General features: G+C 39.5%; 1 protein-coding gene across 1 annotated transcript; it reads left to right on the forward strand.

The window, feature by feature from the left end:
• Positions 1-9721: 9721 nt before the first annotated feature.
• Positions 9722-12664, forward strand: LOC127091540 (pentatricopeptide repeat-containing protein At5g16860). Its single transcript, XM_051030209.1, has one exon. It carries the CDS (start codon positions 9924-9926, stop codon positions 12483-12485), a length of 2562 nt encoding a protein of 853 aa, XP_050886166.1. The 5' UTR covers positions 9722-9923; the 3' UTR covers positions 12486-12664.
• Positions 12665-13000: the final 336 nt, after the last annotated feature.

Raw genomic sequence — 13000 nt, forward strand, 5'->3', positions numbered from 1 at the left:
GAGCATTAAGCAGAAAAAGATCATGCATCATTGTTGCAAGCATAAGCTAGTCTCAGACCGTGGTTATCGTTTGAGAAGTGGTGTTGCCTGAAGGCGAAGGTGTTACTCCGAGGAGTTCAGCATCATGACATCAGATCAGCAATGTTCCCCAGTAATGCGATACTGGAAGAAGAGTTTCTGTCGAGCAGAGATGAGACTGTTAATCAGTAAGTGGCGTTCAGGCCAAGTTTCCGATTCTCAGATTGAAGAAGTTTCCAACAATCAGGTTGAAGTACTTTTTCCGGTATTCAGACCGAGGCGGTATCCAGACCGAAGTGGCGTTCAGGCCAAGTTTCCGATTTTCAGATCGAAGAAGCTTCCGACAATTAGATCGATACAGCTTGTGGCGGTCAGGCCAATTTTCCGGTGTCCAGACCGAGGTGGTGTTCAGACCAGTTTTCCGGTATCCAGACCGAGGTGGTGTTTAGACCAGTTTTCCGGTATCCAGACCGATGTGGTATTCAGACCAGTTTCCCGGTATCCAGACCGAAGTGGTATTCAGACCAGTTTTCCGGTGTCCAGACCGAGGTGGTGTTCAGACCAGTTTTCCGGTGTCCAGACCGAGGTGGTGTTCAGACCAGTTTTTCGGTGTTCAGACCGAGGTGGTAGTCAGACCATGAAAATAAAAGAGCAATTATCAAAAAAACTTTGGGGTTCAAGAAAAGCATAAAAAGAAAGAAGAGAATAATAATCCCGAGCGAATGAGTGGTATTCAGGCCATGGTTATCCCTGTGTTACCATTTATTTTGGTATCCAGGTCGACGCTGTGATTCGGTGATCAGGCCGACTTTTTCCGTACCAGACGGATTCTTCTTTCAAGACTGTGTTCTTCGCCGATTCTGACAGGCGTTATTAATTATTATCCCATCAGAGTGCAAATTGTTCGTCTGTTCTTGGTATTCAATCACTCTTCATCCTGATCATCTGAAAGCCGAGGCTATTCATATCGACAGGTTCACAGTGGATTGAATAGGGGCAGCTGTAACACCTCAAAATTTGCCCTCCTCTCTTGGGACTAGCATTAACATATTACATACCATTTTAGGGCATTAGGCATTGCATATTGCATATCATGTGGTTACATTGTGCAAGTCATTCTCAAGTCTTGGTCAGAAGATGAGGAAGTCAAAGTGCAAGTCTAGGGTTTCATTGGACTGGTCATTGATCATCTGAGGATGTGGAGGTCCAAATTAGGGTTTTGTGATTCTCAAGGATATTGGTCTTCATCTTGATTACAATGATACATCATCATCATCATGGCTTGTTATCATCAGAAGAATCAAGTGTTGAAGCAGATTCCTTGAGATTAGGGTTTTGACCATTGGTCAACCCTAATCAGTTGCATTGGGCCAATCAGGGCATGATCAGGAGATGGGGTCTATGATGGATATGGGGTTCATTCTATGGTTTTATTAAGCTAATTGAGGCTAGGGTTTCACCCTTGGGCCATTTCATCAGAGGATTGGGGCTCAGGTTGATCAATGCATTGCCAAATTCATCTGTCTGTTGAAAAAGTCAACTGTGGTCAACTGTACATGATCTAATGGATTTGGAGGTGGAAATGAGTTGGATACACTTCATTCATGTTGAAACAAGTGTTATTTGACATTTCAAAGCTCAAGAATGGAGAGAATCAAGTCAGAATAAAAACTGCCAAAAATAGAAAGTGACTTGTAATAGAAGTTTCCAAAAATGGAAAGTTTTTGACCTCAAAATAAAATGTCCAAGGAAGCTTCAAATGGAAATTTGTTCAACATTAAAGTTGTAGATCTTGTTCTCACCTTTCCAAAATGTCCAAGAACTTGAAAATCCCATGTATGGTTGTCAAGTTATGGCCCAGTGAATTTCAAAAATGACCCATAATCAGGAGGGCATAACTTCCACATGGAGTGTCCAAATTGGGTGTTCTTTATATGCACAAACTCCATTTGACATGTACTTTCATGGTGCATAATTGGATTTCTTCAAAAATGGCCAATGCAAAAAGTCAAATTTCAACTGTACAGTTAAAGATCCAGGGGCAAATTGTCCAACTTGAGAAATAATGGGAATTTTTGGATGGGGATTTTTGCAACACTTCACAAATGGCATTTGAAACTTGTTGGAATACTCATAACATGCCAAGGCTTCATGGTTTGAAAATTGGCTTTTGAAATGAACTTGAACAAATGAACACATAGCCATCACATGTGGAAAATGAGAAATACTTGTCCAATCAACATGAAACAAGTGGCAACAGTTCATGACAGGTGTTTAGGGTTTGTGTGAGCTGTCAATGAGCTGGCATTGGCTGGCATGCGCAATTACCATTTTGCCCTTGCTTAAGGAAAATGCACTTTTGCTAAACACATTGCATTTTGCTAATTGAAGTGATTAAGTGTGGATTAATTGGAGGTACTTAAGCTTAATCATAACTAACTTCTAACAGAATCACAATTTCACAAATCACAATTCCAAATTCTCCAAATTCATCACATTCTCTCAAGAACACAAAACACAAAAATCCTTCAAACTCTTCCAATTCTCCATGGAATTCGAAAATTCTTGTTGATCCAATCTTGATTCATCATCTTCTTGGACTGTTTTGGCAAGGCAAGCTCCAATTCATCTCCATTCTCAACTGTTCAAGGAAGGTTCATCCATGGCTTTTGAGAATTTCGTGCATTAGGAGCAAAATCAATCGAACCTGAGCATTGCCTTCAACTTCTTGGAGCTTATAATACATCTGTTTGAGATCAAAGCGTGCAAAGCTCATCAATCTCGCCACTGCCATTTCAGGTGCTCAGAATTCGAAACTCATGATTTTATGAATAATTGTATGCGTTTTGTAGAGTGTGTGATGTAGATTAGCATGATGTAATTAGTTTTGGAAATAGTGAATTGTAGCTCGAGTTATGTGGATTCAAAGTTATGTTGCCAAACCCTAACTCCTTCGATCCGTGAGATTTAGAGACAATTAGGTTAAGCCATGGACATATTTGGATTCCTGAGAGAAAGACCTTTCCAACCATATGCGGTTTGTGTATTTTGGTGATGATTTGTTGTTCATCGTGTTCTTGCATTTCTGGATGAAGAAGATGAAATTCTGGAAATATAGGCCATTTGATCCGTTTCATCGTTTGAATTTTTGAACAGGATGTTTCCCGCGCCCGCGTGTGATATTTACCAGAATGGCCATTAATGAAACTTAATTAATTTATAATATATTCAAATAATTATTAAAAAATCATAATCACCTTAAAAAATTCATAAAAAATTATTTAATGATCAGAAAAATATGGGAGTTTTTTTGTTGAATTCCAAATTCCCTGTAGAATTTTATTGACCTATTTTTAGAAGTTGTGCTTGGTGGAAATTAGGTTTGACCTAGGGTTGTTTGACATGTATGCAATTTTGACACATTTTGCCATTTTCATTGTGAAATACTCATGCTTAAAAAGAAATTCCTGAAAATTTTTGTGGTGATTGTAGACTTGCTAATGGTGATTTACATGTAAACTTTGTGAATTTTGGATACCTGATGATTGAGTTATGAATTTTTGAATCTAGGTGTGACAATTTGTGTCACACCTAGCTAGGACAACTTGCTGGATTTATTTTCATGACCTAGAAATGTTAGAATGGATTGAAATTTTACATGTATGATCATGGATGTGTTGAGATGCTATGTGAATTTTTCTGGATTTTTATATGGCATTTTCAATTTGATTGGTATTTTTCATCTCTGTTGGTCAAATGTGCAAGTTCATGTGACACATGTTTGTAAATTTAATGTGAAATGCTCATATGGTTTTGGATAAACATGAAATTTGGTATGCTGGTTGTAGACACATTGTAGGATATCCCTGTTTTGCTCCCATTCATTTCTTAATTGTTTTCATTGACTTATAATTTTTTGAAGTGAATGCTTGTGTTGATGATATGATTTGGCTTGAATAATTGTGTCTGTTTTTCTTGATTTTCATTGCCCTAGTTCCTTTTGTCCAATTGAGCTAAAAATTGACATGCTATACCTTGATTGTGTCCTGTTTAGGTGTGAATTATTTGGGGATTTTTGGAATTGATTTGATATGCTTTTGAGTGCAATAATTCTGTTTGGACATTGGATGTTACATTTGACCTAGTTTGACTTGTTTTGGTCATGAAATGGATATGGTGAATGACATAAACATGGGATCAAATGCCTTGGCTTTCTATTTGTGTTAATTTGAGTTTGGTTGAATATCCCTTGCTGTTTAGACTTTTTTCTCCCTTTTGGACCCTAGGTTTGGCCTAGAGGTCCAGTTTCTCACATTTGCTTGATTTTTCAGGATGAAATGCATAATGCCTAAAGGGATTGAGCCAAGTTGATTAAATTGGATGTGTTTGATGTTGAGAACTAACATGAATTTGTTTTGTAGGTTGTGAAGCTTGAGCTTGAGCTCATAGCTTGCCTTTGTGTGCATTAATCTGTATATGCTGACTGATTAACATTTGCTGTTTATTATTGTCTGTCTGAGCACTGATGATACTTGATTGTTTTCAGGTACATTTAGTCGCTTCTAGTTCTTTTAAGAACTTGCTTGCTGCTGCTTGGTTTTTAAACCACTTGAGGTAGGACTTCTATTCTTCATGTAGTCTGGAGACCCGGTCTGTTATTTGGCCGGGCAAACTGTCTGAAGTCCCCCTTTCGGGGCAATGTTTGTGATTGTTTAACTTTGTCCCAAGCAGGTGAAAGTCCTTGATTAAGGCAATTGGTGGATCATAGAGATATGCAATCTATCTCCCACTATTCTGTGTGTCGTCCCTCTGCTCACACGGCTGTGTGTTGATGCATTGGGACACAAACCCAAGATCTCGTGCTGTTGCACAATCGAGTCAGAGTCTTTGAGCGTAGAAGGGTCCCTCCATTCTGGACCCACGCTCCCTTGTCTGAAGCTCTCCCTGGTCAGGGATAAGAGCTGTGAGGTCTCATCCTCACTTCACCCTTTCATCTGCTTCACCTTAGCCTCGTAATGGCAAGGTTAAGAGCAACTAACACCCATGTATAGATGAATTGCTTCGGCAGTTACACCCATTGTTTGAGCCTCACTTGATTGGTTATAGTGGGTGCTATGTGAATATCTGTTTGAGATGCTTGTTCTCATTTGATGTATGCTTGTATGCTTGTATGCTTGCTTTCTTCCTGGATAGGATTAGCTTGCAGTTGTGCGAGTAGGTAGAAACCTGAACGTAGGGTAACGATGCATGACAACACTAGGCTCGAGTCCAGCTCCCTGGTAGTGTGTCTTCCCTCGGTTTCTGGCTAGTTTTTCTTTCCCTTGAGGGGGAACTACATCGCCCTGATCCTTGTTCCAGACGAGGTATGTAGGCAGGAGGTCGTGCGAGACCTCTCCGGGCACTTTTTTTTTCTTTTTGCGTGTGTTTGCTTGTTATCTTCTGGTGTTTTGGTTCGGATGCCGACGTAAGTCCAGTGATTGGCTGTCGGGCTCCACGTTTGCCGTTTTATGCATGTTTTGGTTCAGATGCTGACGTAATTCCATCAAGTGGTTGTCGGGCTCCCTGTTTGCCATCTGTTTGTGTGTTTTGTGTTGTTTGGCGTGCGTAAGCCGAACTACAGTGGCTCTGATTCTTGTTCCAGACAAGATATGTAGGCATAGGATGCGACGTCCTATCGAGCTCCCTTCTCCTAACCCCACCTGCGTTCCCTGTGTGTGTGTGTGATGTTTAGCAACCTATTCTTTATTTTAGAACGTGGATCCCTAGGAGTACCTAGGACGTGAGGGGTGCTAATACCTTCCCCTTGCGTAACCGACTCCCTTACCCTTTCTCTTTGGTCGCGAGACCGTGTCTTTCCAGGTTTCTCTGAGCGTTTCCTTTCCCTATCTTGGGATAAATAACGCGCAGTGGCGGCTCTGTGTTGTGTTTTTATTTGAGTCCCGCCGGTTGCTTTTCGCGGATGCGACAGCTTGTATGCTTGCTTCTTTCCTGGATAGGATTAGCTTGCTGTTGTGCAAGTAGGTAGAAACCTGAACGTAGGGTCAATGATGCATGACAACACTAGGCTCGAGTACAGCTCCCTGGTAGTGCGTCTTCCCCCGGTTTCTGGCTGAAATCTTTTTCCCTTTAAGGGGAACTACATCGCCCTGATCCTTGTTCCAGACGAGGTAGGTAGGCAGGAGGTCGTGCGGGACCTCTCCGGGCAACCTTTTTTCTTTTTTGCGTGCGTTGTTTGATGATGCTAGGCTCGAGTCTTAGACTCCTTAGCCATCTATTGTTTGTTTGTTCTGGGTTTTGTATGCGTTTTGGTTCGGATGCCGACGTAAGCCCAGTGATTGGCTGTCGGGCTCCATGTTTGCCTGTGTCTTGTGTTGTTTGGCGTGCGTGAGCCGAACTACGGCAGCTCTGATTCTCGTTCCAGACGAGATACGTAGGCATAGGGTGCGATGCCCTATCGAGCTCTTTCCTCTCAACCCCACCTGTGTCATCTTAGCGTGTGTGTATGATGTTTGTCTGTTTATTTTAGCAACCTATTCTTTCTTAGAACGTGGATCCCGTCGAGTACGACGGACGTGAGGGGTGCTAATACCTTCCCCTCGCGTAACCGACTCCCTTACCCTTTCTCTTTGGTCGCGAGACCATGTCTTTCCAGGTTTTTCTGAGCGTTTCCTTTCCCTATCTTGGGATAAATAACGCACGGTGGCGGCTCTGTTTGTGTTTTTATTTTAGCCCGCCGGTTGTTTTTTCGCGGATGCGACACATGGTAAGAACATGTGAAGCCTAATGAAATAAAATGCCAAAGCAATATTGAAAAGCATCCAGCCAGGTATCGAACCGGCCAGGTTTTTGAATTGAGGCGCTCACTTAATGAAACACGTCGTTTCATTAAGTGATGTGGCGTGGCGTGATTGGTGCATGGGCGAAAAAACATGAAAAACATGCAGGCAAGGCTTAAGACAGATCAAACACGTTTCTGGGAAAAGAAAGCTAGGGTTCATCATCAGCTTCATACGTTCTTCATCATCATGATCCAATCCTCACAGAAATTCATGAAACATATATCATTCGATTCGTCTTGCAACGCACATTAACATGTTATGCTTGGATTAACCTAATTCTTCCTAGATTCAAAGATTCGAAGCAAAACATTTTCACTCATGGAACTTAGATTCAACATAACTTGTGTATTTCTCGATGAAAATTGACGAAACAAATTGCAGATTAATCTACATTCCAAGATCTACCACATGCATCCATTAATTTCGTGAATTAGAACAATCGAAAACTAACCTTCAATGATGTACAAAAGTGGAATCGTGACTTTCAAGCTTGGTAAGGTTGAAACAGATGCTCCTTAGCTTGCATATGCATGAATGAAGAAAGTTTTGACTGTTAATCGTGCTTGAGAAGTCCAGAAAATCAAACTGCCATGGATAACCTTGTGCTTCAACAGTTCTAAATTGAGCTCGAATTCCTTGCAATCTTGCTTCAAATAGCTTCAATTATGCTCATGGATCATGCTTCAATCAAGAACAATGCTATGTTTGTGAAGATTTTTGGAGAAAAAGTGAGAGAGAAATTGAAGAGTTTTTTGAATCTCTAGATCTAGATCTGAGTTCTGTTATGCTTAGCCAGAAAACAGTTATGATTAGCCTCTTATATGGTCTATTAAACATGTTGCTAATCATGATTAGCCAAAATGCACATGAATTAGTGAAATGCAAGTTTTATGCCAAATTGGGAATTCACCCCTCATGCATGCAATTCAATGTAACAGTGCAAGGTTCTGTCCTAATTCACTTCAAAATGCTGTGTAGAACCAAATTCAAGTGGTAGCAAGTGAATTCAATGAATATTTTTCAAATTTGACTTTTCCCTCCAATTTTCAAATGAAAAGTCCAATTTTTTGTGATCAAAATTCATGGATTTTGATGCTTGAATTGGATAGAGCATGACAAGAGAAGAATGTGGCAAAAAATCCCACTCCATTTGGCCTTTTGGTTCAAAAGTTATGCACTTGTGAAGTTCAAATTTTCTTGGCAAAGATTGATCCATAACTTCTCAACCACACATGAGAAATTCATGTTCTTGGACTTTTTGGAAAGGTGAGAGCAAGATCTACAACTTTTATGTTGGACAAAATTTCATTTGAAGCATTTTTGGACATGTAATCCTGAGGAGAAAACCTTTCCATTTTTGGCAATTTTGAATTACAAGTCACTTTCTATTTTTGGAAAGTTTTCATCTTACTTTATTTTCTTCAATGTTGATGTTTGAAATGTCAAATAAAACTTGTTTGAACATGAATGAAGTGTTTCTAACCCTCTCCCACCTCCAAATCCATCAGCTGACTTGTGGTTGACTTTTTCAGTTGACAGATGAATTCCAGCTTGACTGTTGAGCTTGAGCCTCAATCTCCTGATGAAATGGCTCCAAGGATGAAGCCCTAGCCTCCACAAGCTCAATATAACCATATGATGATCCCTCTCTCAATGAAGACCTCTCCTCCTTAACAAGCCCTGATTGGCATAATGCAGATGATTAGGGTTGACCAGAGGTCAAAACCCTAATCTCAAGGAACTGATCAATCACAATGAAACTCTTGGTGATGACAAGACCATGATGATGATGATGTACCATTTCAATCCAAGATAATGATCAACCTCCTCGAGGAACCAAGAAACCCTAATTGAAACACAAACCCTCAGATGGCTAGTGATCAATTCAATGAAACCCTCAGGCTTGAATCTTTTGACCTCTTTATCTTCTGAAAAAGACCTAGGAGGATGACTTGCTCAATATCTCCACATGATATGCAAAGATGCAATGACTAATGACCTACAAAATGAAATGCAATATGTTAAGCTAGTCCCAAGAGAGGAGAGCAAATTTTGAGGTGTTACAATAGGCATCCCTCCTTTTCTACTATACCCTTTGATAAACTCATAAGCTAGTAAGACATGATCATGAATCTTTTGTCCAGGCACAAAAGTCGCTTCCCTCCTACTAATAATGCTACTCAACACCTTGCTCATTCTTCTAGGCATCATTGTATATATGATGTTGTACACTGTGGTGCAGCAACAGATTGGCATATACCCTTTAATGTAAAATTAACACAATTTTTAACACAACAAAATTCAACATCAATCACAATACCTAACTTCCTAATTAAATAAAAGATTCCCATGTTCTCAAATTGAAATCGAATTTAACACCCCCAATAATACTTTATTTGAAATCAGTAAATCTTAATAATTAATTTCAAATAAATATAAGAAACATTTTCGATTTTACCTTAGCAACAGTGTTGTCAATACGAACACAAACAAATTTTTGATCGTGTTATGTTTGATGAGCGGTTGAATGAGAGAACTTCAAAAGAATAACAAACGTTAGCTTGTTCAACAATGGCAGACGAATACGATGAATGTTATGTTAATGTTCGTCTGCAATGTTAGGGTTCAAAAATGAGCAGATGGGGGACAAAATGAGACCGACGAAGAATATCAATGATGTTGCTGAATGGTTCGTATAGTTTTAATTGATTTTTTAATAACAAATAAAATTTAAAAATAATAAAGATTAGGATAATTTTATCACTTTTAATATATATTAGGGACTTAATTGTAATATTCATAAATATGAGGTTATATAATAAATTGTATTATGATATAATCCTACATGACATTTTAGAGTTTTACATTTCTAATTGGCCAGAACGTGTCTTCTTCATCAAAGAAATCATTTTAAGATTTTTCTTAGTTTAATTACTACCTAATCTCTTTACCTAAACAAAGCCAAACGTTGATAAACCATGACTCAGCACAACGCTTCTCGGTGTATATAGCTGAACAACACTCAGTTATTGAATGCTTCGCGGTTCCACCAACATTTGAATTAGCATGCTCTTACGCTTCTCTTCATTCAACTCAAAGCCACTACTTATCAACACCCATCATCTCCTCTTATATCATTCCACCACTACAACACCAACATTTTCAAAACAACTATGCAAAACCTTAACCCAATCAAAACTACTTCATCAACAATACATCGTACACGGTCATGTCTTATACTACACAAACATCACCAACCTAATCGCCAATTACATTTCCTCAAATTCCACCACAAACGCTATTTTACTTCTAGAAAACCTCACACCATCTCACTCATCAGTTTTCTGGTGGAACCAACTTATACGACATGCACTTCATCACAACTCCCCTCACACTGTTTTGAGTCTTTTTTGTCGTATGAAAACACTTAACTGGACACCTGATCATTACACATTCCCGTTTGTTTTCAAAGCTTGCGGCGAAATTTCGTATTTCAATATGGGCGCTTCGATTCATGCTTTTGTGTTACGATCGGGTTTTGATTCTAATGTATTTGTTTGTAATGCGGTCGTTTCGATGTATGGTAAATGTAATGCGCTTGTTCATGCGCGTAAGGTGTTTGATGAATTGTGTCGTAGAGGGATTTGTGATTTGGTGTCGTGGAATTCGATTGTGTCGGCTTATTCGCATTGTTTTGTTCCGAAAGTTGCGGTTTTGCTTTTTCGTGAAATGACGGTGAGTTATGGGTTGTTGCCGGATGCTGTTGGTGTTGTTAATATACTTCCTGTTTGTGGTTTTCTTGGTTTAGGGTTACTTGGGAAACAGGTTCATGGGTTTGGTGTTAGAACTGGATTGGTTGATGATGTATTTGTTGGGAATGCTTTGGTTGATATGTATGCGAAATGTGGGAAAATGGCGGATGCTAAAAAGGTTTTTGAGAGGATGGGGTTTAAGGATGTTGTTACTTGGAATGCTATGGTTACCGGGTATTCTCAAACTGGTAGATTTGAGGATGCACTTTCTTTGTTTGGGAAAATGAGGAAAGAGAAAATTGAGTTGGATGTTGTTACTTGGAGTTCTGTTATTTCTGGGTATGCTCAGAAAGGGTTTGGTTGTGAAGCAATGGGTGTGTTTAGGGAAATGTGTGGATGTGGTTGTCATCCTAATGTGGTTACTCTCGTGTCGTTGCTTTCTGGTTGTGCGTCTGTTGGAGCATTGCTTCATGGAAAAGAAACTCATTGTTATGCAATTAAGTTTATTCTCAAGGGGGGTGATTATGATGATGATGATTTGATGGTGATTAATGCTTTAATTGATATGTATGCTAAGTGCCGAAGTTTAGAAGTGGCCCGTGCAATGTTTGACGAAATATGTCCTAAAGATAGGGATGTGGTGACTTGGACTGTGATGATTGGAGGATATGCTCAGCATGGTGATGCCAACCATGCCCTGCAGCTTTTCTCTGAAATGTTTAAAATTGATAACTGTATAGTTCCTAATGATTTTACTATATCTTGTGTGCTCATGGCTTGTGCTCGTTTGGCGGCTTTGAGGTTTGGTAGGCAAATTCATGCTTATGTGTTGAGAAGAAGTCGTATTGATTCAGATGTTCTGTTTGTGGCTAATTGTCTTATAGACATGTATTCTAAATCTGGAGATGCAGATACTGCTCGAGTTGTTTTTGACAACATGCCAAAGAGAAACGCCGTCTCTTGGACCTCGTTACTCACAGGGTATGGCTTGCATGGACGCAGCGAAGACGCTCTCCATGTTTTTGATGAGATGAGGGAAGTGGGTCTAGTGCCTGATGGCATAACCTTTCTCGTATTGCTTTATACATGTAGTCATTCAGGAATGACGGATCGTGGAATTGATTTGTTTTATAGAATGAGCAAGGATTTTGGGGTTGATCCCGGAGCAGAGCATTATGCTTGTATGGTTGATCTTTTGGGTAGGGCTGGTCGTCTAGGTGAAGCTATGAGACTCATTAATGATATGCCGATGGAACCAACACCAGTAGTGTGGGTGTCATTGCTTAGTGCTTGTAGGATACACTCAAATGTAGAACTTGGTGAGTTTGCGGCAAAAAAGTTGTTAGAATTGGAGGCCGACAATGACGGGTCATATACATTGCTTTCAAATATATATGCTAATGCTAGACGCTGGAAAGATGTGGCTAGGGTTAGATATTTGATGAAACGTACTGGAATCAAGAAAAGACCTGGTTGCAGCTGGGTCCAAGGAAGGAAAGGCATGGAAACCTTCTATGTTGGAGACAGAACTCACTCACAATCTCAGGAGATATATGAAACGCTTGAAGATTTGATTCAGCGCATTAAGGCCATTGGGTATGTTCCACAGACAAGTTTTGCTCTTCATGATGTAGATGATGAAGAAAAAGGTGACCTACTTTTTGAACACAGTGAGAAGTTGGCTCTTGCCTATGCCATCCTAACACTGCCCAGAGGAGCACCTATTAGAATCACTAAGAATTTACGCATTTGTGGTGATTGCCATAGTGCCATAACCTTCATATCCATGATTGTAGAACATGAGATCATACTAAGAGACTCTAGTCGCTTCCATCATTTCAAAAATGGATCCTGCTCATGCAAAGGGTACTGGTGAATATGGAAGCAGACCATTTAATTCTGTATAGCTTTTTGCTATGGGAGATGTAATTATCTTCTTTGACCACACATCACATATTAAAGATACGTTGTGATTGGATAGAGAAGTATGTTCTTGTTTCATGGGAATGTGCTTATAACAAATTATTTATTTCATTGAACATAACTATTTTTTTAGTACAATCTGTTGGTGACTTCTCCGGTATATGTACTTCTGCAATTCAGGAATTCCTACGGCAATTATTACGGAACTTGTCTACTGCAATTCATGAATTAGAAGACTGCAATTCATCTGCTTGGTGCTGTTCAAAGACTAACTTATCTACTTTAGGGACTTGAGATTCAGGTGCCTCTTAGGCTTATATGTTCAAAGAGATAAGATTTGCTGCTAGATCATTGAGTTGATATCTACTGCATTTCTTACTACGATTGGGGTATGAAATAAATCTAGAAGACGTGGCCTATTGTTAACAGTGGAATATTTAAAAAAATTATGAACCAAAAGAGAAAATA

The sequence above is a fragment of the Lathyrus oleraceus genome, chromosome 6 (assembly GCF_024323335.1).
Source record: "Lathyrus oleraceus cultivar Zhongwan6 chromosome 6, CAAS_Psat_ZW6_1.0, whole genome shotgun sequence".
NCBI classification, from domain to species: domain Eukaryota; kingdom Viridiplantae; phylum Streptophyta; class Magnoliopsida; order Fabales; family Fabaceae; genus Lathyrus; species Lathyrus oleraceus.